General features: G+C 40.5%; 1 protein-coding gene across 5 annotated transcripts in view; it reads left to right on the top strand.

Moving 5' to 3' along the window:
- Positions 1 to 23,100, top strand: part of sbf1 (SET binding factor 1) — an 85,601-nt gene extending 62,501 nt beyond the window's left edge. For 4 of the 5 annotated variants that reach the window (XM_042511534.2, XM_042511532.2, XM_088072760.1 and 1 more), the window contains 17 exons: positions 3,252 to 3,388; positions 3,633 to 3,840; positions 3,939 to 4,135; positions 5,168 to 5,305; positions 5,389 to 5,484; positions 5,778 to 5,852; positions 6,375 to 6,547; positions 7,128 to 7,304; positions 7,422 to 7,523; positions 7,603 to 7,788; positions 10,272 to 10,398; positions 10,561 to 10,691; positions 11,497 to 11,841; positions 15,100 to 15,305; positions 15,507 to 15,594; positions 15,741 to 15,872; positions 17,628 to 23,100. In XM_042511534.2, coding sequence (XP_042367468.1) covers positions 3,252 to 3,388; positions 3,633 to 3,840; positions 3,939 to 4,135; positions 5,168 to 5,305; positions 5,389 to 5,484; positions 5,778 to 5,852; positions 6,375 to 6,547; positions 7,128 to 7,304; positions 7,422 to 7,523; positions 7,603 to 7,788; positions 10,272 to 10,398; positions 10,561 to 10,691; positions 11,497 to 11,841; positions 15,100 to 15,305; positions 15,507 to 15,594; positions 15,741 to 15,872; positions 17,628 to 17,726 — 2,617 coding nt within the window. In that variant the 3' untranslated portion in view covers positions 17,727 to 23,100. The remainder of the gene's footprint in view (positions 1 to 3,251; positions 3,389 to 3,632; positions 3,841 to 3,938; positions 4,136 to 5,167; positions 5,306 to 5,388; positions 5,485 to 5,777; positions 5,853 to 6,374; positions 6,548 to 7,127; positions 7,305 to 7,421; positions 7,524 to 7,602; positions 7,789 to 10,271; positions 10,399 to 10,560; positions 10,692 to 11,496; positions 11,842 to 15,099; positions 15,306 to 15,506; positions 15,595 to 15,740; positions 15,873 to 17,627) is intronic. The other variant, XM_042511533.2, reaches the window with a different exon arrangement.
- The last annotated feature ends 3,717 nt before the right edge of the window (positions 23,101 to 26,817 follow it).

Raw genomic sequence — 26,817 nt, 5'->3', positions numbered from 1 at the left:
TATTATTTTATAAGTCAGTGTTTTTGGCATTGCATTGTAAAAAATCAAAAATGATCTTCTTTTTTCTTCGAAAAGGAAAACTCTCCAACAAAAGCCAGGTATTTACCACTTCTAACCAGTTCTAACTGTTTTGCTGGACTGGAATGTTTTATGTTACAATAAATATTTGGGCAGAATTGTCCCTAACCTTACATAAAAAAGGTGGGTTCTTGTTTTTTTTCTTTTCAATTTTGGTTACTGTAAAATTGGTCCTAAATTTCATCCATGGTGACATTAAAGAAGTTTTTTAAAGTCTTAAATCTAACATGCCTCAAGCTGTAGGAACCCTGACTAAGAAGTATTCTAGTTCTTCTCCAAGGAACCATCCATCAGTAACTCAAGCATTGGGCGGGCAAGGGAGACAGCAAACTTTCAGGGTTTCTTTATTTAATTTGTTTCTTTTTTCTTTTAAATGTGTGTGTGTCTCTTTGTATCTCTCTGTGTCCCCTCTTGGAGCTGTGAACACAGCACAGGCAGAGCTTCTCATGAGTTCCTTTTTCCTCGGTAGCAGTTTGTCACTTGCGGGGTGGATAATTTATCTGTGGAACCATTCACAGCTGATCAGATCTGATCGATGAATGAGAGGAGCAGCTGCTGTGGGTGATTGCAAACTTTTAGACCCAGCAGAATGAATGATTAAATTCCACTTTTGCTGTGCTTGATGTTCTGCTCCAACTGTGCCCAGAGTACGCTCTGTGAAAGGTGCAATGCAGCTTCAAAATTAGAAAAACTGTTTGTGATGGCATTTATTTTAATAGTGGCAGGGCGCCACAAATACATGACTGTGTTGGAAACCCTGATCTATATGTTTCAATGGTATCCAGTAAAAGCGGTGTATTAATGGTAGCTCTGTGATTGTTAGCTCAGTGAGTATTTTAGCTGGACAGGTAGAGAAGAGAAAACACATAGCAGCAAGTTAAAGGCTTATTACATGCCAAGCTTCTGCTAAAACATGAACGTTATTTTTACCCCATCAGGAAAGGATTACAACTTTGGAAATATACCAGATAACACTTTGTTGGCAGATCGCATTGATGTGCAATTTTATAAACGTTAAACTAGTTTTACTGCTGACTTTGGACTGCATAGTATAGTTGACCAACACGTGAGCAGCAGTTTGAGGTTCATGAAAGTATACAAGATTGAGACTGAAGTATTTAAAGAGAAAATAGATTCCAAAAGAAGTCCAAACAAAGTCTGTCTACAACACTATTCTTAGCTGATGTTACTGCAAACCTGCAGAAAACACAAGTCACTTAAGTACATGTCAGTTCTTAAGCCAAACCTGGTTCCCCTGTGATTTGGCTTTATGAACCCAAACAATGTGTGTACAAAAAGGAATGTTTTTCTGCAGCGGTGACTGCGGTTTAAGAAACAGGATTGGAAGTTATTCGAAAGCGTTGCGTGTCATGGGATTCATGCGCATGTATGGCATCTCTGTCACAGTACAGTGCATCAAGACATGAGTGTGAATACATGCTCTCAGTTTTGCAAAGAGGGAGTGGAAAGCAGCTTTTAGTTCCCCTTGGCTGCACAGTGTCACATCTTCCTCTGAGCTTTGGCTCCATATCATCCACATGATGCTTTTTAGTATCATCTGAAAGTGTCTCACTGGGCTTTATGTGCTGCAGGAGAACTGGCTTTGGCTCTCACAGTAAAAACAACATGGAACTTTATGTGTTTTTGCCTCCAGTTGTGGCTGAAGGCATTTTGTTTTGGGGTTGTCGGTCTGTTCTGTTCTTGTGATCATTATATCTCAAGAAACCTTTAGGGGAGTTTCTTCAAATTCTGCCCCAACATCCACTTAAAGTCAGTGATGAACTGATTAGATTTTGGTGGTCAAAGGTCAAGGTCAGTGTGACCATGTTGTTGTAATTCTTATGAATTTGGTATATTAAGAATACATTGATGAGATTTAGTTTTAAATTTGCCCTGAACATTCACTTGGACTCAACAATTAACTAATTATATTTTAGTGGTCAAAGGTCAAGGTCACTATGACCTCATCTTTGTCATTCTTGTGGACGTGATAGCTCAAGTACATCCTAAGGGAATGTTTTTAAATTTGAGAAAAACATCCACTTGGACTTAACAATGAACTGATTACAATGTAGTGGTTAAAAGCTCAAGGTCACTGTGACTCTTGTGACCACTCTTGATTATGTGATATCTCCACAGGGCCTTTAGGAGTTTTCCTTAAATTTGGCACAAACGTCCACTTGGACTCAAGAATGAACCGATTGTAAACTGGTGGTCAAAGGTGTGACCAAACGTGTGACCTCACAAAACATGTTTTTTGGCTAAAAACCCTGGAATTTCTACACAATCTAAGAGACAAATGTTTCATAGGATGTGTGGATGTGATGGATGAAGTGATGATGAAGTGATGACATTTTATATCTAAAAGGTCAAAGGCCAGCTTCACTGTGACATCATCATGTTCTGCAAAAATACCTTTTTTTGTCATTATTTGACACCATGTATTAGGAGCAGAACGGGAGACATTTGGACAGATACTGAATTGGTGACACTAATCTCAGGTTCCCACCTTGAAACTGTGACTGTACAGATCTTGCTTGTTGCTGAGGGTAAAGGAGTGTGTGTGAAGCATCTACACTTCCGCAGAAGTAAACAATAAGTGCAAGTTGACTGATGCACAAAGGCATACAACCATGGGACAGTAATTCTGATAATTTTAGTTATCTTTTAGTTTCCTGCCTGTGTCGTTTCAAATTTGTCTGCTCTTTTGTCTCAGCAACAAACTCTTAACCCCCTTCCAACCCCCTGACCACACACACACACGCACACATACACGCGCGCGCACACACACACACACACACACACACACACATACTTTCTTTTCTGGAGAATGAAAGGAGCATGAGAGAAGCCGTTGCATAATTCATGAATGGAAAATGTGTCAGCTGTTTTATTAGCCTTGTTGTTTCCATCTCTGCACTGATGTGTGCTCAAAAACTTCCATTCAGACATGTTAATTCAGACTGAGGACATGTGGCTAAACCTGCAACACACCAGTGGATTCATGGCTCTCGATTATGCACCAAGTCGAATCAGCTCATTGTCTGCTGGACTTGGACACTGCTTCAAGACGTAACAGGAAGTGAAGGCCAAGTGACTTTGAATGGGACATACTGTTGAATCAGCTCAGTGCTGTATTTAAAAACTTTCCCTTTTCTGTCTCGGCTTTTCAGGACACTTTCCAAAAACCTGGTGAAGACTGCCAAGAGGACCATCGGCCGGCAGTATGTGACCAGGAAGAAGTATTCTCCCCCCACCTGGGAGAACAGGAGCAGCTTCCAGTCAGAGCTCGATGAGGACGAAATCTCAGGTAATCAATGTTTTATGACCTTTTCAGGGTGTTTCTGATTTATACGTTGTTGTTTATTGCATGAAATTGTCAAACCACGAGCTTATCATACTGGCAGGAGGAGGCATTCAAGTGTCACTTTAACCTTATCTTTAAATTAAGTATCAAGAACGTCCAGTAAAAAATGCAAGAAACACAGCCATGTTTGCTGTGGAAGTAAAAGTAATAGTGACTGTGCAATAAGTTGTCCTGTTTGTCTTCATAGTTTCAGAGGAAGTGGACCAGAGCTCCCTCACACTCTCCTCCACCATCCGCTCATCTGACAGGCAAACCATGAGCAATGTTGTGGAGCGTGCTTGTTGCCGCGACTACCAGCGACTGGGTCTGGGCACGCTCAGTAACAGCCTGACGCGTTCTAAGAATGAGCCTTTTAGGATTTCGACTGTCAATCGCATGTACACTGTCTGCAGGAGGTGAGAGAGCACTCAGATGAGGGGGACAGGTTGGAGTCATGCATAGACAGTATCTCTTCAGTGCTTCATGTTTGTGTTTTTGTGTGCGTGTGTCACAGCTACCCCGGCCTGCTGATTGTGCCTCAGAGCATCCCCGACACAACTATCCAGAGAATCTGCCGCTGCTACCGGCAGAATCGCTTCCCCGTAGTTTGCTGGAGGAACTCACGAACAAAGGCCGTCCTGCTGCGATCTGCAGGCCTCCACGCCAAGGGGGTGGTGGGCTTCTTCAAGTCCCCCAACGCCCCTGCTTCAGGTGAAAAAATCTTTTTTCAGCACCTTGTTAATCATTTATGTAACACTGAACCTTTATGTGTTGCTGGTCGTTTTTTGGGGATGTCCTGCTTCATACATCTGTCCACTCTTTTCTTTATCAGTCCTCAAACACGAGCTGATAAAATTTGACACTCCATTAGTGAAGGCCTGACCTGTAGTAAGGTGTTTAGGGGTCAGAGGTCATGATTACTCTGACTCTAGCAATCAGGATAATATATATAAAAGATGCAAGAGTTTTGATGAAGATGCATTGCGACAGCCATGGCCAAAGGCATCATGTTTTCTCATGAATGGGATATCTCCAGAACACCTTGAGAGGATTTCTACGAATTTGGCACAAATGTTCATTTAGACTCCATAATGAATTGATAAGATTTTGGTTGTCATAGGTCACTTTGACTTCGTCTGTCTCATTCTTGTGAATGCAACATCTCATCAACACCTTGAGGGGAATTTTTCCAAATTAGGCTCAAAAGTCCACTTGGACTTCAGGATGAACTGATTGGAGTTTGGTGGTCAGAGGTCAAGGTCACTGTGACCTTGCATCTGTTTCATTTGTGTGGGCACAATATCTCAAGAGGACCTTGAAGGAATTCCCTTCAAATTTGGCACAAACATCCACTTGAACTCAACTGTAAATTAGTTTTGGTGATCATAACTATAACCTCACAAAACATGTTTTTAGTGAAAACACAAGAACTCGTGCTAATCAAGAAAAAAATTCACACAGATGTCTAATAGGATAAAATATTAAAGTGATGTAATTTTATATCCAAAAGGTCGAAGGTCAACTCCACTGTGACATCATGACTTGACTGGCATACCCGCTAGGCCGTAATTCAAGTTTTTAATGCCCTTGTCAAAAAAAAAAATGTATTAGAACTGCAGTCTTTTGCAGCTCATATACCAACCAAATGTATTCTTCAGGAAAACTGTTTACATGTATGTAAAAATTTAACAGTTAGCAAACTGAAACATAAAGGTTTGCTCATGTGTTTTCTTCTCTGTGCAGTGCCCTCCCAGGCAGACTCCACCAGTCTGGAGCAGGAGAAATACCTGCAGGCCATCATCAGCTCCATGCCTTCATACAGCGAGAGCAGCGGCAGGAACACACTCAGCGGCTTCACCTCCACACACATGAGCACCTCCGGTAGGTGGCCTAACAAACACTCACATAGCACGTAATTTTCACTGACTGTATGTTCACACTGAGGGTTTTTTTTCTGTCCACAGACTCCTCAGACAAGCTGAGGCAGCCCAAGATCGGCGCTCTGATGAAGCAGGTGATGGGCACCAAGGAGGATGTTCCTGGAACTTTCAGCAGAGGAGGTGAGACATGTCAAAGTGTCCCCAAGTGTCTTCCTGTGTTACCTTTAGTTGGGGGTTCAGTCCTGGCTTCAAACCAAAATGCATGAATAGTGTTTTAAATGTGTGACTGAAACTGGAACTGAATCAGGAGGATGATGAATAGCGTTGAATAGTAGCGTTCATTCATTCATTAGGATCTGTGTGTGTGTGTGCGTGCATGTGCGTGTGTGTGTGTTTATGAGTGTGTATGAGTGAAACCATCCTCCATTTGTGGCATTGTTGGTTAACTGGTCATCTCTGTCGTTTGACCTCAGCTCTGGGTCAAAGGGCGAAAGTCATCTCCCTCTCTCAGCCCAAAGTGTCTGGCAAGGCCAGGAACCCTCCTAGAGGTACAGTAGGCCACGCCCCCTCCCCTCCCTCTGCTCCTGTCTAACCAATCAGATCTCTTTAACAGTAGCGTCAGTGTGTTTGACGTGGTTCCTGATGGCGTGCTGTGTCTGCAGACTAATGTTCTGTTGTCGTTGCTGCAGTGAGTGCATGCTGCCGCTGCAGCTCTGCCGTCTGCCGTCTTCTTCGTTGTTTCCTGTTTGATTCTTCTCTCTGTTGAATGTCAGCAGCAGTCAGAGCAGACTTTGTTCGTCATCATGTAGCATCTGTCACTGAACTAGATGTAATCAACTGGGCTGGGTAGCGTTCAGTCATTTCTGCCTTGTTTACCAGCATGGCTGTCAGTAGCTGAGAGCATCTTAAAGGATCATTCCGGGTTATCACAATGAGGATCATAATAAACTGAAATGATCCTTTGATGGCTTTTTAACACGGGAAGGACTTCCAAATGAGGCTTGATGCTTCTTTCCTTATGATTGATTTAAAAACTCTACTTTGTTTGTTTGTATGTGTGTTTATCGCAGGTAAATGGGGCAGTATACGAGGCAGCGGGCGTTTAAGTGCCTATAACCCAGACGTGGGGACGCGCCTGGCAGGTAAAGAGTCTCCACAGCCCAACGGAGGGCCGAGCGAAGCGCTGTTTCTCCGCCAGCAGAAGGCCTACCTCTACATCATTGGAGACAAGGCCCAGCTTAAGGTAACCGCTGATTACTGGGATGTTTAGAGTGTTAACTGTGATTAAGGGCTAGAAAGGAAAAGGTTAACGGAGAGGCGAAAAAAACAGGAGGAAAGGTAAATGGTGGATAAGTGGATAAATGTTCTTTGAAATTGTACAGGTTGAAGAAAAATTAAACATAAGTCACAAGAGGCATTACTTGGTTTTGTTTTTGTTGGCCAAATTTTGTATTAAGTCTTAAACGTAGTATTTTTGGGCTGCTATTATAAATTTGTATAATAAGGTGTCACTTTCTTTTCGTATGAAAAATTAAATATATGTATGTATGTAGGTATATATATATATATATATATATATATATATTTAGTATATCAATTCCAATGTCTGAGTATTCTTAAGAATAGAAAATAAATTGCTCTTTGCAAGGGTTATTATGCTATCACCATATGTCATTATTGTATCAGCGCCATTAAATGGTCCTAAATGAAAATGGTATTATTTATCGTAATTATTTCAGGAACAATATATTAAAATAAGTAGTTATCATGACAGTCTAGTTTTGAGTTTCCAGTATTAAGTGGGATGCTGTTGCTGTGCTTAGGGAGGGAAGCAGGACTCGTTCCAGCAGTGGGAGGTTGTCCCCATCGAGGTGTGTGACGTGCGGCAGGTGAAGAACAGTTTCAAGAAGCTGATGAAGGCCTGCGTACCGAGCTCCCAGACCTCCGACCCCAACATGAGCTTCCTGCGCTGCCTGGAGGACTCTGAGTGGATGGCTCTGGTTAGTGCGCTCTGCTGTGTGTAGGAGAGTGCAGATCATTCATAGCTCACTGTTTGACCTCTACTGACCCTGTGTGTGTGTGTGTGTGTCTGTGTGTGTGTGTGTGCGCGCGTGCAGCTCCACAGGGTGCTGCAGGTGTCCGTGCTGGTGGTGGAGCTCCTGGATACGGGCTCGTCTGTCATGGTCAGCCTGGAGGACGGCTGGGACGTCACCACACAGGTTTGACTGACACCCAGCTAACTTTATTCCTTCAGACTGTCTTCTGAGCGAGGCTTACTGTGACGTGCTGTGTATGCAGGTGGTGTCACTGGTGCAGCTGCTGTCTGATCCGTACTACCGAACCTTTGACGGCTTCCGGCTGCTGGTGGAGAAGGAGTGGCTGTCATTCGGACACAGATTCAGCCACCGGGGCGCACAGACGCTGGGCAGCCAGAGCAGCGGCTTCACCCCCGTCTTCCTGCAGTTCCTCGACTGCGTACATCAGGTGGGTGTGCAGCACTGCATGTGAGCTTTTAAGTCTTTTCACAACAGGAATGCTGTTATTTTAATGTTGGGTATCCTAAAAGGGAGGACAACAAGAGAGTATCTTTAGGTCTTTCAGCGCTGCGAAGAGATAGCTGTGGGTGTAGCCATTATATGCTATCCAGCTATCCATACTAACCATTCTCACCTGAATGCTATATTTCAAGAACACCTTGAGGAAATTTCTTTAAATTTGGCACGAACATTCAATTGGAGTCATTGATGAACTGATTAGATTTTGTCAGTAAAAGGTCAAAGCCACTATGACATTGTGTCTGCTTGGACTCTAAGATGAACCCATTAGATTTTGCCAGTCAAAGGTTAAGGTCACTGTGACCTCACTCTTCCCATCCTAGTAGATATGATACCTCAATGGATTTTTTTTTCAAATTTGTCACAAACATTCACTTGTACTCAACAATGAACTGATTATAACTTGTTGGTCAAAGGTCAAGGCCACTGTGTTCCTGCATCTGTGTTAACACAATATCTCAAGAACACCTTGAGGCACTTTCTTCTAATGTGGCACAAACATCCACTTGGGCCTAACTGATCACCGTTTGGTTGTCAAGGGTCAAGGTCCCTGTTACCATGCTTCCACCTCATTCTCGTGAACGCAATATCTCAAGAACACCTTGAGGGAGTCTCCTCAAATTTAGCAAAAACATCCAATACTCAAGAATAGACTGACTAAAATTTGTTGGTCACAGGTTAGGGTCACTAACTTCAGAAAACATATTTTCGGGCCATGAAACAATTCATCAGCTAATTCCGACAAAACGTCACACAAATGTCTCATAGAATAAAATGATAAAGTAATGATGATGATTTTAAAGTGAGCAGCTCACACACAAAAGAACACCCCATAATACAGTAGCAGCTGAGGCTGGCAGCAGATAGCAGTAGGTGTGTGTGTCAAGTGAAGGTTGCAGCCCTCTTTCCTCTTACTATATATATGTATGATGCTCTCTGTGTGTTTACCTGTACGTCTGATTCTATTTCCTGTTTGGCTAATCAGTGACGTGGGTTCTGCCCTCTTATCACATGCAGGAAGTGTGCTTTGATTTAGCTTCAGTGGCCCATATTGTGCTGTCTGACACATCAGATGAGCGTGCAGCAGTTGTTTTCCGCTTTCTGTTCAGCCTCTGTGCTGCATGCAAACAGCAGCTATAGTAATAGTCCATTAGCCAGCCTGTAGAGCCCGTTCTGAACCTGGAAATGTGGGGTACCCCAAAGTTTTATGTTGTAAATGTACAGTCTGGTTAGGAAACAGTTGAATGCTAACTTGCATATGTTGGACAATTTGCATAATTTACCGCATTTGCATAAAAGCATCATATATTGACAGTATTTTAGCCTCTGCTTCGTCGAATTGGACATTGTTTGGGTGGTTTTAGGCATTTTTGAGGATTCAAAATTAATTTCAGATATTTTCAAAATCCAAAATGTATGTTTTAAACCAGAAGTCTGCATATTTAACTGCAGTTGGGCTTTTTTTTAAATTAATTTTTATTCAGTTTGGATGTTTTAGAGAGCATTGAATGGACTGGATTAGACAGGTAACTAACTCTGTTTTATGTAATTGAAAAAACTTCAAATTAGTTAAAAATAGTACTATATTTATAAACGCACGAATAGAACAGTTCTTGAAGTTAACATTTGAATTCACATACCATCACACTGAGTTGATGCACAGTTGATAAATGTTGGTAAGAAAGGCAAGTAGCATGGCAAAGGTAGAAGAATAAAGTTGCAGGTGGGAGTTTTTTTTTTACAAAATGATATGCAAAATTATCAGAAAAGAAAATTGTATGTACACTAGTTACATGTGTTATAACAGGTGATCAGGGATGGATTCAGCATCCTCAAAAAACCCTAAAACCACCCAAATAATGTCCCAATTGGCCAAGCAGTGCCTGAAACACTGTCAGTATATGTGATAATGCAAATTAATGCAAATTAGGTAAATTATGCAAAACTTCTGGATGATCCGCTCAACTGCGTTCTGCGATGCAATAACAGCTCTTGTAGCTCCTGCTGCATCATGCCTGAGGGAGCCAGTTCCTACTGACAAGCACAAAGCCATAGCATATGTGAACTATAAAAGCCAAAAAAGTATTTCTTTTACTGTTTTGCGAAATATGGCTTTTTCAAATCACCTGAAATGCCACCTCATTTTTCAAAATGTATGTGTTTCCATGAGGTGTATTTTATATTTGCAATTTTAAATTGTGCAGTTTGAGAATATATGGAAACCCACCTAATGTAATTTTTTCTACGTGGTGTCAAAAATGGTCTTTTATTTCCATGTTGTTCAAGGCGTTGTATCAGTAAGAAGTTCCAGTATCCTGACAACACTACTATGTAGTACAAAGCACCCTGTTTTGGAACATATCCACCCTTTTAAACAGTAACTAACTCAGGTTTCTGACCCTCCACCCTCAGATCCACCTCCAGTTCCCCATGGAGTTTGAGTTCAGTCAGTACTACCTGAAGTTTTTGGCCTACCACTACGTGTCCAACCGCTTCCGCACCTTCCTGCTCGACTCCGACTATGAACGCATCGAGCTGGGTAAGAACATTTCTGAGTGTCTGAAATGCTGTCGTTCATTAAACAGTAACACTGCTCCATCTGTAGAAACACAGTCGTGTCATAGACACAGTGTGAGTGTTCCTGACAAGCCCTGTGTGTGTGTGTGTGTGTGTGTGTGTGTGTGTGTGTGTGTGTGTGTAGGAGTGCTGTATGAGGAGAAAGGAGAGAGGAGAAGCCCTCAGGTGTGTAAGTCTGTGTGGGACTACATCGACAGACTCAACAAGAAAACGCCCGTCTTCTACAACTACATGTTCTCTCCTGAAGATGACGAGGTGAGAGCGCTGCACTCACACACAACACGCTGATGATGTGTGTGTCGGCGTATGAGAACCAACAAACCCACTCTCTGGCAAATTAAAAGCACTTAAATTTAAAGACATGATTGTTGATTTCAAAACGGTTCAAATCATGTACAGAGGTAAAAATCATCTAATACCTAAAACAATATTCAAAATGAATGTGAAATAAAATAAAGTTTACATGATTTGAGAGGACTTTGTATGTTCAGGAAACAGCTAGGGAGGACAAATGCAAAATATAATTGTATTACAGTCAAAGGGGCAATTTATGGAACAGCTGTAGTGTGGAATTGAAAATATTTACAACATTTAACAAATTTAAACATGTTTTTAAAAACAATATTGTTTTTGTATTAATTCTTGTTCGTTAAGATCAAGGTGTTTATGGTGAATACTGGGGCAGAAATTGGGAATATTAATGTTTAAAATTAGGTTATTTTTTATGAAAAAAAAAGTAAGAAAAGGTGGTAGGATTTGATGCGTATTCACGTCCTTGTATTCCTTCTCGGACATGAAATACTATATATGTTCGATAGGCATCCTGGTGTTGTTTTCCTGCTCATATTTTATTTTCTTCTCCTATTTTATTTGGCATGTCGGAAATAAAGATCTTACCATTTCAACAATAGATCTAACTATTGTTAAGATATTCACGTCCTGTCTACAACACACACTACAGGAAATCACCGGATAAACATCTCCTAAATATTTGTTGCAGTTAACTGAAAGATTAACATTGGGACAAAGTAGCCTCATAAGTCTGTCTTGTGTGCTCCAGGTGTTGCGGCCGTACACCTTCAACTCCAACCTGAAGGTGTGGGACTTCTACATGGAGGAGACCCTGTCAGAGGGGCCGTCCTACGACTGGGAGCTGAGGGGCCGGCAGGAGCGCGTGGCGGAGGAGACGCCGGAGAAACCCGACAGCAGCGGCCCCAAATCTCAGCGCCGCATCGTGTGGCCGTGCTACGACAGCCTGAGCAAGGCTGTGCCCGACGCCATCACCAAGCTGCTGCAGGACCTGCAGAGCCTGGAGGCGGAGCTCGGCCAGACGTCGGAAAAGTGGAAGGACACGTGGGACAAAATCAAGACCACACAGAGAACGGAGACCAAACTGGAAAGCAAGGTGAGAGCAGCAGATTAATTTTCCAAAACATCGCTTTGTGTTTTTGCACTAAACACAGTTTACACTCTAAAGCTTTGTGTTCATGTGTATTCAGATGATTAGCGTGTGAATGCAACTCTATTTTGCAAACATGCTGAAGTTTTGGATTTCTGAGCTTCATCCACAATTATATCCTTAGCCTGCACTTTTTCACAGACTGTGGACTTTGGACAGTATTCAGTTAATTTGTAAAATATTGCTCCCATACTGTGTGTTTCTACTGCTTTCTAGTATTTACAGTGTTATTGAAGTTACTGCAAATTAAAAGAAATATGTATTTCAATCTGCAGCATGACTCTCAACTACTTTCTCTCATTTTAGTTTTATTTGCACAGTGTCTGCAGGTCCTTGAAGAAGTCTTAAAATGACTTTATTCATTTGTATAAATACAAGACCTTAATAGTCATTAAATAGCCTTAAATGTGAAGTGCTGGGACCTAAATTATCACACACATTTCATCTGATTTAATCTCTCCATCTTTTCATGCCTCTGTGCTGGTAGTAACTGTGGCCGGAGGCTTTATGTTTTCAGGTTATCAGTCTCTCTGTCCCATTCTGGTGAATGTGATACCACAAGAAGGCCTCAAGGGAGTTTCTTCAAATTTAGTACAAACGTCTTTGTCTCAGTGATAAAGTGATTAGAGTTTAGTGGTCAAAAGTCACTCTGACCTCACAAAACATGTTTTTGTCCATAACTCAAGAATGCATAAGCTTATTAAGACAAAATTCTGCACACATTTCTAAAAGAGGAAAAATAAAGATGAAATGGTGATATTTTGCATCTGAAAGGTCAAAGGTCATCTTCACTGTGACATCATAATTTTCAGCCGAATCATTATTCTGGCCATTACTTCACATGATATCTCAGGTACAGAGGGGGACACATTTGATCATATACTGAACTGGTGACACTGATCTTGGGTGTCCACATTGAAACTGTGCAGATTGTAGAGATCCTCTCTGCTGCTGGGGCAAAGATTTGTGTGCAGCATCCGCATTTTAGAATATGTGAAATATGTAGCCTCCTTATTTGAAGCATAGTCAGCTGTCATGGCACCATATGAGTTTGGACAGACATGGATGTAAACTGTACGTGCAGCATGTAGAGAAACACAGTCGCAAAGCTGTAAATCTACTCTCTGTCAAAATGAGTCAAGCTCTTTACCTGCAAAGTCCACATTTCTGATGTTACAAATTCCTCAACCTACAACTGAACCTTTATCTTACTTTAAACTTGCCTGTTTGCAAAATGTAGAATAACTTACCTCTTTCCAATAACCAGTACTGCATACCTCTACACAGTACTGTATACAACTTAAATCTATTCTTCAGTGCTTGTATAAGAATATATGTCAAAAATCAGTCCTAAATTTGGTTAAAATCACCTTGACAAGGTCTTAAAAAGCAATAACTTTAAATGTCTTATGCCTGTAAATACCCTCATTTGTTTAGTTAGTTCAGCATTCCCACAGTGACAAGAAAATACATATACTATTATTCAAAAAAGAAACTGTGCTTTTAAATTACATAAATGAGTAAAAAATAAATAAATAAGATAGCCAATATCAAGACAGTAGCCTTCCAATCTGTTACACCAGCTGTCTTCAAGGGGCAGCACTCTTGATATATAACATAATATCCGTGCTGTCAACAGAAGCAGTCTCAGTCGTCATCCTCAGCCGCTCTGTGTATTCCAGTGTGTGTGGACTCCTCCAGTTGTGTGAGTCGAGCTGCTGTAATTCAGCTGCAAACTCTGCTTTGGTCACCACTGGAGGCGACAGAGACCCATCGGTCTCCAAGGAGATATATTTGTGGGGATTCTCAGAGCGTTTGCCCCAGCCACTCATCAAACTTCTGCAACACCTTCGTCCACAGAGGGAGCACTAGAGACCACTCACACACACTATCTAAAACCGTCCTCATCTCTTGCCTACACGTCAGTCCTGGGTTAAACCCATTTTACACAGTCTGTGTGGAGTCAAATTGTATCCATCTACAATCTCTTCTTTTATTTTATTTTATTGTATTTGTTTAATCTTTAACCAGGTTTGTCCCATTGAAATTAAGAATTTCTTTTTCAAGGGAGACATGGCTAAGACAGCCGGCAGTGGAAACACAAAGTTGCAAGAAATCAGAGACAACATACAATTCACAAGCATTCAAATTTTTATTAAAATAGATGAGTCACAGGGAGAATTTTCAAGGAGTTATTTGTACAATCAGGCAGTCTAAAAACATCGACATCCTGTAGAATCTCCTTCTAAGTCTTTCGTTTTAGATTTAAAAACCTAAAAGCCCTTTTCCCAATTTCTGTCCGAGTGTTTGGGAATGGTGAACTTAATTCCTGCTTTGGAGACAACCTCTGCCAAACTTCTTCCATTTCAACGTATTAAGTCCTTTTGCCAGTTAATCATAGACTGATCCTCAACTATTTGAACATTTTATGATCACATAGAAAAACACATCTACACTTTGGATATGAAATGTGTGGAATTAAGGGACATTTTTAAAAGAATCAAAGAGTGGATGTTGAACAGAATAAGGTCTCTGGTAACCAGTGACTCTAGTACACTGTTTGCACGTTTTTTTAATCTTTACAGACAGGTGAAGTTTATTTCACAGTAATCAGTTGAGTATCTTGTCAGCATGAAATAAACATGTATTTATGAGCAACTGATTGTGAACAACTGGCTGTCAGGCTGTTTTAATTACAATAATAACAATAAAGTCCATTTATATAGCACTTATCAAAACCAATGTTACAAAGTGCTGTACACTTAAAACACAACATAAAAGAAAAATAACAACACAGGAAAAAATGTAAAAATAAATAAATAAAAATAATACAACACAGGAAAAAAAATGAAAAATCAGTGTTTGAAATTAAAATAAAGAAAAATTTAGAGGGAAAGCTAAAGACAGATGGTTGGAAATGGTTCCACTGACATCTTGTGGTGAAAAATCAGAACACACACCGTGTGTTTTTTTTCCAAATAAAACATGTTTTCAGCAACACAGAACACTTTTAAAATACTCTTTTTTTTTATTCATTTTGGAATGTAAAACAACTTGCAGAGACTTGCTTTTGATGAGTATTTTGTCACATTCAGACTGCTGTTTAGCTTAAGGAGGAGACTATCACCAGTGTTTTTGAAAACATGCCCACAGTTTCACCGACTCAAACTCAGTGAATCCTCTCTGCGTCTCCCTCCTCCACAGCCCTCGTTCTCCAGCTCCTTGCTGATGTCGTCCAACCTGAGCCACCAGCGGCGCTCTCAGGGCGTCTACCTGCAGGAGAGCGGCGTGGGATCTTCCATCAACCTGGCCCTGGACTGCGAGGCCAGCGCCACCTCCACGCCCGTCGCCGGTCGGCCGAGCACCAGCACGCTCTACAGCCAGTTCCAGAGCACCGAGAGCGAGAACAGGTCTGTACCCATCACACTGAGAGGAGGGCAGGTGTGTGTGTGAGCGTGTGTGTTAAACGGAGCCAGTGTGCAGAGACAGACACTTGATGGCTCTCTGCTGTGCTGCTCTGTGATGTAGGGCCATCTGTGAGTGAAGGGTGTCAGATAAATCCCTAAAAAGTCAAATATCTCTTCATTTTTGTTTTGATCTTGTCCCATCAGGAGTTTTGAAGGCATCCTGTTTAAGAAAGGGGCGTTGTTGAAACCATGGAAACCACGGTGGTTTGTGTTGGATAAGACCAAACATCAGGTGAGACGGAGGGGAGCTGAAAAGAGTGGAGCAATGACAGAATTGTGAACATTCAAAATAATTACTTTCTTAGGGTGAAACAGATTTTTATTGGCTTAAAACAATTTTCTGTTTATTACCTCTGTTTCTAACGATGCGTCCCCCAGCTGAGATACTACGAGAGCAGGCAGGACAAGGAGTGTAAAGGGGTGATCGAGCTGGCCGACGTGGAGTCTGTCATTCCAGGAACGCCTGCCATGGGAGCACCGAAAAACATCGAGGAGAAAGCCTTCTTTGATGTAAGTTCACCTCCACTGGACTTTATTTAAGCAGCAAGCTTAACCCTTTTAAACCTGGAGCAACATCACTTTTCTTGTGCTGCTCTCTAACACCTTACACAAGCATTTAAACCTTTAAGATTTGAGAAAATATCTTTCAGAAACGTGAGGAAAAAGACGACTAACAACTTGGTTAGAAATGTTCCAGAAGTTGCAAGATATTAGTAGATTAGAAAATAGAAAATTATTTTCTTAAAGCTATGGAAAAACTATATTTGTAATTATCATAATGAAAATTTGTGACACGGAATTATGAGAACTATTATTAGGTCATTTCCTTGTTTGTTTTACTTTTTTTGTTAGTTTTTAAACTAATCTTCAGGTGATTTTCTCGTGCTTTTCACTAACAAACAAAATCACGCACACGGCTGCACCTGATGGATTTGTCTTTCCTGGCTCCCTTACAGGCAAGAGGATGGCGAAGATAGCAAAAATGGGAGCTAATTCATCTCATAACCTGCCTAACTTTAGTGGATTATAACATATTGGTTATGGAATTAATCTGCAGACCAAACTTTGCTATCTGAGGTCAGTTTTGAGCTACAGTGAAGGCCCAAATGTGGCCTGCAACAGACAGTAAGGTTTGTTGGTTTTAGCTGAACAGATTAGCAGAAAACTTCCGGTCGGTTAGAGAAGTGAGGAGTCAACTGTCAGTGATGATATAAAATAGTCAATAAGATTGTTTTTTTATACAAACGCAAATCACACCAACCACAAGACGTCCTTGAGCATACAGTTATAAATGTGCACACGAAATATTAGGCTGACTGGTCCAGTAGTTTGTGCGATTAGCTGAAGACAGTCAGATACACAGAAACACTCAACCAAATGCATGATCCCTAGCAGGCTCACTCTAGTAGAGTCTGATAGGGAGACGCAAACCGATGCAGATCTGCTCAGGCCGCCACAAACAGAGAAACATACAGGGACCAGTGCTGAACGTACAGACGCCAGAAAGGCGAAGGTATGCCTCACATTCAGTGTGGTCAACCGTACAGGGATCCCATGGCCATGGAAAACCTGGACGGTCATAAAACTAGTGAAAACTTTGGAGTTGTGCAAAAATCATGACAGTTAGTTGTGTGCAATAAATCAAATGACATTCATGTAACATAACGGTAAATTTATTTATCTGTAGCTTACGACGTAACGTAGCTCTAATGTGACGTAACATTTTGGGACTTTTGTGTTATATATACATTTTTGTATTTATTTTACTGAAGATTTCTAAAGAAAAATACAGACTTAAAGGCATGTTTTCTGTAAAAACTTCTTTTATTCTTCTTTTTAAATGTTTGCCCTTTTTTTTTTTTTACAGAAAACTCAAGAAGAAATTGGCAATTTTTGGGTGATTTGGGGTGATATTTTTTTTTCCTAAATTTTTTGAAACACGTTTTCCTTAAAAATTGCTAAAATTTCATAATCATTGCCAATAATTGGAAAAGAACAGAAAATAGATTTTCAAATTTCAGATGGCCCTTCAACACACCTTGTGGGATTCTGAAATTCAGGATCTTATTTGTTTGAAAAACAAAAACATCGGGCAGGGGGGCAAGAACAAACAAAAAATATTTTGGACCCTTGAAAAGTCATGGAAAAGTTTTGAAATTTTGTCAAATGTGACAATGCGTGGGAACCTTGACCATATGTTTGCATAGCATGTTTGTGTAATCTGTGTCTGCAGATGGAATTAATTTCTTGCTTGTCGTCTTTCAGCTCAAGACGACCAAACGAGTGTACAACTTCTGTGCCCAGGACAGCCTGAACGCACAGCTGTGGATGGACAGTGTTCAGAGCTGCCTGTCAGACGCCTAGAGAGGAGGCGGGACTCTTTACGGAGCAATGCAACCAGGAACGAATGAGCAGTGCTGCGGCACCTGACGGACATCTCTGCCGGCCCATCCCAGCGGAAGCAGGGAGGGAGGAGGGGCCTTTCACCACTTAAGCTCTGTTCTAGTGTTGAACTAATAACCTCGCGTCACAACGTTTCAGTGTTTTTGTTATAAAAAAAATCCAAAAAAAAGAAAAAAAAAAAGTCCCTGAAGAACCACTCGCTGTTGTCTCACCTGCAGCCTCTCACCTCCCCGACAGTCTGATGTGCGCTGGATGTCCGTGTGTGCAAAAACAATGGATTTTAAAGCACGTTGTTGCATCTTTGTGAGGCAGCCTGCAGCATGAAGATCTTTCCAGACCCTCCACCTGTAAACCACATCCCGCTCTCCCTCCTACTAACCCTGCTTGCCCTTTAACGTACTCCGGGGAGGAATGACGGAGGAGCTGCAGTCGGCCAAGCCACATACAGGACCCGTTAGACTGCTGCAAAAAAGGATCTACAAGATCGACCGGTAGGGTTGACGGACCAAAACAACCCTGAGGAACACATGCTGACGCTCTTTATTCCAGTCCTCAAAGGTCTCTGCTCTCTTTGCCTCTCACTGCCTGATGTAGCTCGTTCACAGTATATTTACACAAATTGAAGAGTGTGACGCTGCAGCTGCAAGGGGAGAGAGTGGACTCCTCAATGGTTCATGAAGGATTTCTGTTTTTCTTCTCCAAAATCTCAAATCTGCACCAGATCAACGCTCATCGTCTGTCCCGAGCGGGCGGCGATGGCGATATACTGTGAAAGCCATGAACCAGTCGCAGAGATCAAAACCAGGAGAGCCAGTCGGAGGTCGGAGTCTGTCAGGTATTTGAGTGTGTCGGTGAACTTTCACTGAGAGTGTTTACAAAGTAGACAAAAAAGTTCCCTCACTAAGCTAAACTCTGCTCTTCACCTGTGTGTTTTTAATCAGTGCAACCACTATTAACATTCAGATTTTTAAGGGACGCCGAAGGAAAAAGGAGGGACTTTATTTTGTAGTGATATCTTTAAAGCAATCTATAGAAGGAGATCTGGAAGGTAGGAGGGATACTAATGAACAGAGTGATATTATGGGATGCTTCAGAGAGACTACGGATTTCAGATGATGGACGTCGACTCGCCACAGTGCTCTAAGTGTTGGAAAATGGATGTTTGTAAATGGACAATTCTGGTATTTCCCAACCTCAGTCTTAATCTCATGATGGAGCCCATTATGGGACATGCTGACTTTGCATTTTGTGACGAGAACAAAAAAAAATACACACAGTTTGTTGAGGCAAGCAGTGTCAGCCACCAAAAGCTTTCTGGAAGATATCAGTTTAGTTTTGAATGTCCAATATGAATTTTTCCCTATGCCTCCTTTCTTTTTTTTGTTTGTTTGTTTTCATGAAGACAGTCAAGCAACACTGTTAAACTGCCGGATTTTTGACCAGGGTTTGGTGGGACATTCACGGTGACAGCAATGTGCATGTGCAACGGTTTTTGCCAAAACTAGATATCAAACAAAAGCTAGAGACTGTATCGTGTGAAGTTCTTGTGAGCTGTAAATTCACCCCTTGTAAGGAGAAGGCAGACGGTCTCAAGCCTGACCGTGCAAAGCTTCTCTACCATCAGGCAGCTGCCTCCATCTCAGACTCACTCTGGGTCTGCAGCTTCCTGTACCCGCTGCAGACATCTTCACTGAGCGGATAGGACGACTTGACGTAGTGTAAGGATTTTACCCGAGAGATTATCCACAAAAAAGGTCCACTGACCGACAACCCCCTAAAAAACCTGAAAAGTTTAAGGCGACTAAGATCTTGAATTTTCTTACTTTCAGGGGGCAGCCCTGATCTATTTTATTTTGTAAATAATTTGGCCTAAAATTCGCTTTTTTTTTTTTTTTTAAACCCGGCCGGAAGTAAATGCAGAAATTATTATCTCTAGATTAGCGACTGCGAGCTGATTGTATTGTAAACAGCTGCGTTAGCAAACTAGCTGTACGGTTAATGTAGCGTTACGGTTGATAAACAGGCAGCTGCTTGGTTAGCCTATACTCTATGCAGTTAGCTACAAAAGCTAATTCAGGGAGTTAATATCTGTGTTAACTTTTGTTTGCACTCTTAGACAAGTGTGAAAAATGATGAGTGTGAAGTTTTTTCAGAAAGCTTCAGGAGGCTGACACTGCTCATCCCCGATATACCCGAGGAAAAAACACATCAATTAAACATCAACCTTTTAAGAAAAATGACCACTTTTCAGCTGTGCAGTGTGATTTTAGTGCTAATAGTGAATTACTTTAATGTTAATTTAGCTTAAAATGTATGAGAATTTTCACAACCCACAGAGAAATCTAGCTTAAGTTTCTCTAAAACATTCAGAATGACAGAATTTTTAAACATTTGTTTTTTTCTTTAAACCACAATATGTTGTCTACTGGAGTCACTTTTCTTAAATGTGTTACCAGCTGAGATGGTGCTGAGTGCAAATTCATCATGACTCTGTCACAATGGCCACAACTATACAAACAAAAAAAAGACTGAGGTTGAAAAATAGCAGAATTTTTCCTTCAAGGATTCTGGGAAATGGAAAGTCATTCAAACGTGTGTGAGAGCCGGTCACATATATACAAGGTTCCATCACATTCACTTATACTCAGTTCAAACTCACTTCCTGTTTTAGATGCATCGACAGTCTGCATCAACAGGACGCCACTGTCCCCCTCTGTGCTGAAGCTTGTACATAAACGAGTCGACATCTGTTAGAGAGCTCTAGAGAAACAGTACGTTTAGCTAAAAGGTTTCAAACATCAAGTCACTTTTATTTTTCATGTCATTGTTTTGTCCCCCCTCCCCGCCTCTGTCCTCCACACACACACAAACCACTCAGACCCACACTTGTTAACACATCCCCCGCTCTGTAAAATAAGGTTCTACTGCTGTCTTTGTTGAACTTAAAATTTGAAATTGTAGATTTTTTTTGTGTCTAATAACTCCTTTGTATATACTACTCCAGATTTGTATGTAACGTTTATGGTAGTAATTTATTTAACTTGTCTCCTCAGTAAGAAAGTTCCTCAAGCACCACTTTATTTTTAAATTAGGAATTCAATGTGCCATTTGTTTATTTCTGTATTAATGTGACTAATGTTTTTTTTTTTTTTTTTTTTTGGAAAAAATGTACAAGTAAACCCTCAATGTCTTTTTTTCTTCTCTTTTTTTTTTTTTTTAAACACGGTTGTCCTTACGCAATACCAACCACTAATGCCAGAGTGTAGACGGTGTGTTAGTGGAAGAGGAAGCCTCTGGGCTGCTTTTTAAAGGCTGGTTGGATTTGACTGTGTTGCTCACCCACAGTGACGGGGATTTGGGGATGGAGATTACAGTCACAATAAACGTTAGACATATGAAGTTTCCCCGCTGCTGGGTTCTGCTGCTAGCACAATGGTATCCATTATGTGACTTCAAAACAGGCTGCCAAAATTTGCAGTTTGTCAGTCTCAGTAAATTAACTGAATATTTGCACGTTCATTTGAAATCCACAGGGTAGTCAAAAATAATTACATATTTATCAAACATGCCAAACACACGAGTGTTATTAAATGGAGTTATTTGCGTTCATTATGTTAATGAAGGGTTTGGGGGATGTGGTTTGTTCAGTAATAGGTTTCAGTGCCCTCTGGGTGAAAGTTTCAATCAACCTGAATACACACCCAATAGTTATGTCGAGTAGAGTACTGCTGCACCCAGCATGTACACTTCTACATCACATCTGCAGCAAAGTGAGAAGCAGAGCAACAACAAACATAATGTTTTATCTGACCAACAGTTCAAAACTCAAAGATGTTAAACGGACAAAAAAAATCAACCAATATTGACAACTGAGTAGCTGAAACTGGAGAATTTTTGTCGTTTTTGCTTGAAATTGATATAAAGGTTCTTTATGCGACAATCTGAGCAATAATACAGCAGCAAACAACTATTTGCTATGTAAAGATATAGTGGAGTAATGCTTCCTGTCCTGAGCAGAGAATATCACACTCTGTGTGTTTAATTAGAGCCTCTCGGTTTTCATTGTCATCTGACCTTCTCTAGTCTTTGTTGTCTGAGCTTCTCTAGTCTTTGTTGTCTGAGCTTCTCTGTTCTTTGTTGTGCTCGATGGTTTGGCTTTGCGTGCATGTTAGTGACTCTCTGTGTTTATGTCACACAGGCTAGCTAATTCCTGACACTCTGCACTGCACCCAGACAGTGTTGCATGTGGCTACCACTAATATCAGCAACGGCGGCATTGTGAAAGTATAGCACCTACTCTCCAGTCTACCCAGTTAGCACTGGTAGCTCTGCCAGCATTGTTGCTGTTGTTTGCATTGTTGGCACCGTTAGGCACTAGCAACTAACTCAGCCACCTCCTCTTGAAAAGCGTGCACAGACATAGCCAGTCCTATCTCCTGCTGTTGTAGTGCTGGAGAAGATTTGGCTGACTTCATCGTAGTTCCGCACTAAGGGGAAAAAAACACCGTGGATTGTTTGTATTTCTTTAACCAATCACAGGAGGGAACCAGTTTTGGTGGTAGAGGAGAGTGATGGTATAAAGTGATGGTGTGGTGCTCGCGCAGAACTTGTTCTTTCATGCACAGCACCAAACACAGTATGGAGAGGTCTGACTATGCAGAACTAGTTTCACAGGGATTGTGAATCGGCCAGTGACAGCCTTTATACCCACAGTCAGCAACGTGTGAGCCAGACATCATAGACTTGCTCTTATTGTCGTATCAAGGGCCTTTAAACAATTATAATCCATGAGTAATAGGTCAGTTGGTGATAAGTTATTTACAGTAGAGGCCTGATCCATTGTATTAATAAGCATGAGGATAATGTTTACAACGAGGTCTAAAGCTTCAGTATCCTGTGGTGTTTCAACTGCAACTGCAACAACAGCATCTGTTCAGAGTTTTCTGGAGGTCCGGTGAAAACTGCAGTACACAGCCAGCATCACCATCATACATCGTTAAGTTTCAGGTGACCTTGAGCATCTTAAAATAATCTTCCCCAGAGAACAGATGGAGCAAAGCGACAGCAGCAGCAGAACCCCGCGGCTGTGGGGAGACTCAGTGTGTCCTTGTGTCCTGACTGCAGTCTGCATCCAGTTTAGACCCAGTTCATCTTTTCACTTGAGTTTTCTCATCTCTACAACGGCTACATTAACCACAACAATATGACATAATCCTTTTTTATTTATTTTTCTTCTTTTTTTAAAAATTAGAAATGACTTTCTGAGCCGGGTTATGTTGTCAATCATGTCAATATAGTTTTTAGAATCCAAATAAAAACTGTGGGTTTAAATGTTTATCAGTGTTGTGTTTGTGTATTGACTAATTTCTAAAGGTCACCTCAAGTAACATACATTTTAGCATTTCTTTTTAGATTTTCATAAAATATTTTTGTTTATTCAGAGTTTAATAATATTGAATGTGTGTCTAAAATGCACCAAATTCAACGTTGTACATCTTTACGGTCACACTATACTATGATGTTTTTGTGCCCTTTTAGATGTCATAGTACACTATGACATTTTGGACGATATACTGTGATGTTTCTGTGCCATGTTTGAAAACATACTATAGTATAAAGTTTTATCGCCATTTTGGACAATATAGTATACTATGATATATTTTTGTCATTTAGGACGGTACACCATGCTCCGTAGTTTTTGTGCCATTTTGGATGACATACTGTACTATGATGCTTTTTGTCTTTTAGCATAGTATACTATGCTTCATAGTTTTTGTGCCAAAAACGTCATCATATAGTATGTCATCCAAAATGGCAAGAAAATGTCATAGTTTAGTATGTGGTCCAAAATGGTATGAAAACGTTATAGTGTAGTATGTCATCAAAAATGGCCTAAAAACGTCATAGTTCAGTATGTCGTAAGAAATGGCTTAAAAAGGTCATAGTATAGTATGTCGTCCAAAATGACCTAAAAATATAATTCATTCATTCATTCATTCATTGTTCGTAACTGCTTGTCCTCGCAAGGGTCACAGGGGGGCTGGAGCCAGTCCCAGCTATCATCGGGCGGAAGGCAGGGTACACCCTGGACAGGTCGCCAGACTATCACAGGGCCGACACATAAAAATATCATAGTACAGTATGTCATCCAAAATGGCCTAAAAAGACCATGGTACAGTATGTCGTTCAAAATGGCCTAAAAACGTCATAGTATAGTATGTTGTCAGAAATGGCATAAACACGTAATATTATAGTATGTCGTCTAAAACGGCATGAAAAAGGTCATAGTATAGTATGTCGTCAAAAATTGCCTAAAAACGTCATAATATGGTATGTCGAAAAAATGACCGAAAAACAACATAATATTGTATGTCAAAAAATTTCAAAATATGACGTTAAAAAAAGGTCTGAAAACACATCATAGCATAGCATGTCAAAAAAACAACCGAAAACAACCAAAAACATCATATTATAGCATGTGGAAAAAACAAACAAAAATGACATAGTATGTCATCAAAAATAACATGAAATATTCATACTATGGCATGTCATCTACAATAGACTAAAAGTCATGGAAAATATGCTTTTTCTCCCTGATTATTCTGATGTAATTTTATAATTTTTTGATATCATGATATATTTTTAAATGATACTAGTACTTATTTTTGCAACTTTGAGGTTTTTTTTTTTTTTAATTTTTTCTTTTTATTCTTTTCATGTCAGATTGTAATGTGCCATGATGCAGTGACTTTTTTTCTGATCATTTTTGACATGGCATACTATGAAGTCATATAATGTCACCTTTTTTTCCCCATTTACATTACAAACTATACTGTAACTTTTTTTTTTTTTTGGACATACCATATACCCATTACTTGTTTTTGCATGTTTTTCTTTTCTCTTTTTTGTGTAAGCATTTTTTAAGACATACTATACTATGATCTTTTTTCAGATTTTTATGACATAAAGACCATCAGTTGTTGGGTTTTTTTGCATTATTACGACATATTATGATATGAGTTGTCTTCCCAACTCCATAACCAGGGATCTCCGCTTTTTCAACGCCATCACTCACTGTTTCCCCAGTGCCACTGTCTCCACCATCCTGGACAATCTCACGGATCTACTGCCCACTCTCCCGATGTCCATCACCAGAATCATTGTCCATTTGGGGACAAACAACACAGCGCGTCAGGAGTCTGAACGCGCTAAGCATAATTTTAGTGGCATATCTGTTTTTATTTCTGGCCCCATTCCCACCCTCGCTCATGGAGCGGAACATTTTAGCAGATTAATCTATCTTAATTCATGGCTCTTAACCGCGACCAAATCTCACAACGTGTTTTATTGACAATTTTAGTCTGTTCTGGAATTGTCCCTCTCTCTTCAGAGGAGACAACATCCACCCCAACAAGCGAGGCAGCCAGATGCTGTCGGTGTGCAGTGCCTCACTTCCACATGACTGTTTACATCTCTCCCTCACGACCCCGATCAACCGTCTTCCTGTGTCACAACCACATCAACATGGTCCTCGCGACAGCCCCCCCTGCAGGTCTTTCCAGTCATTTAACTCCACATCACACTCCCACGAGGATTCCCATGTTAAATCTCCATCACTACCCACTCCCCTTACACCCCTCCCAGTCCTCCCACACAGAACTTGTCCTAAAACAACCATCATTTCCCACCGAAAATTCAGTATTACACACCCAGTATCTCACCCCACTGCTGCCAATCAGGACAACTTAATTCAATTTCCTCTGCAACCTCTCGATCCCTGCACTTCTCCTTAAGTCTGTAAAGTTCGGCATTTTAACATCAGATCCCTTAATAATACATCCTTTTCATGTCATGATTTTATTCATTTGAATAATTTGGACTTTTTTATTATCACTGAAACTTGGCCAGCTAAAGAAGATTGCACCTCACGTATTGATGATTGATTTTACTTTTCTCCATCAGCGAGGCTTTCTGGCAGGGGAGGAGGCATTACTGTTACACATAGAAAAGGTTTTTAAATTCATTCCCACTTCACATACTTCTTTTATGTCATTCGAACATCTTGGTTTTATCTTAAATCCCAAAGATCCTGTGATAATTTTAATAATCTACAGATCGCCCAGGCATAACAATGCTTTTATCCAGGAGTTTGCTGAGCCTTCATTCATTCATTGTCTGTAACCGGAGCATTTTGTAACTTTTGACAGATTGACCTAAGACATTTTAATACCTATTAACACCGTAAATATTTCGAGTACTGATATTTTTCTTTTTAAGGATCCGCAGGAACCCTGGTTCTAAGCCAACGTGTTGTTTACATTTTGTGAAATCAAATTAAGTATGTGGTTATTTATCTCATATGTGAACTAGGCATCGACAAATTATTTATTTATTAATTATTTTTTAAAGACAAATAAAGTGTCAGCATGAGGAGGAACTTTTACTTTGTAAAACTTTAGGAAGCTTTTTTTTTAATTCATTTTTTATTTAAATTGTTACTTAATAAAAAAACGTGCTGGTAACTTGCTGAATATGATGTTTTTTTTTCGATTGAACATTTGCTAAAGCCATTTGAACAAGGTAGATTTCTTTGTCTTTTTTTTTTTCAACAAAATTTGTAAATGCATATCGGTTCCAAATATCGGTTATCGGTCTCATTAACTGCTAATAATTGGTTATTGGTATCGGCCCAGAAAAACCATTATCAGTCAACCCCTAACTAGTATCAATGAAAAAAATCTGGACCCTGTAGCTGGACCATTTGGGAACCACTGTAGTAGCATACTGGTATTTTTTACATACTGCAATTGACAGACTACATATTGGGACATACTAAAGCTTTTTTGCCATACTTTGTAGTATTGTTGCAGTATTGGGACGCACAGTCACTCTCCTCACAGCCTAACTGCACCTGTTGGGGGCGGGACAAATGACACCTTTATCATCCTTAAATGAAGCACGTCTGCAGGGATGTGCACGGACTTTAAACCCGACCAGGCGGCTGGATCTTTGCAGAGGTGGAAGGACAACAACCAGACGGGCAAAGCATAAC

The sequence above is a fragment of the Plectropomus leopardus genome, chromosome 22 (assembly GCF_026936395.1).
Source record: "Plectropomus leopardus strain MGB_pleo_1.0 chromosome 22, ASM2693639v1, whole genome shotgun sequence".
Lineage (NCBI taxonomy): Eukaryota > Metazoa > Chordata > Actinopteri > Perciformes > Serranidae > Plectropomus > Plectropomus leopardus.
This window is presented reverse-complemented; position numbering and strand designations above follow the sequence as displayed.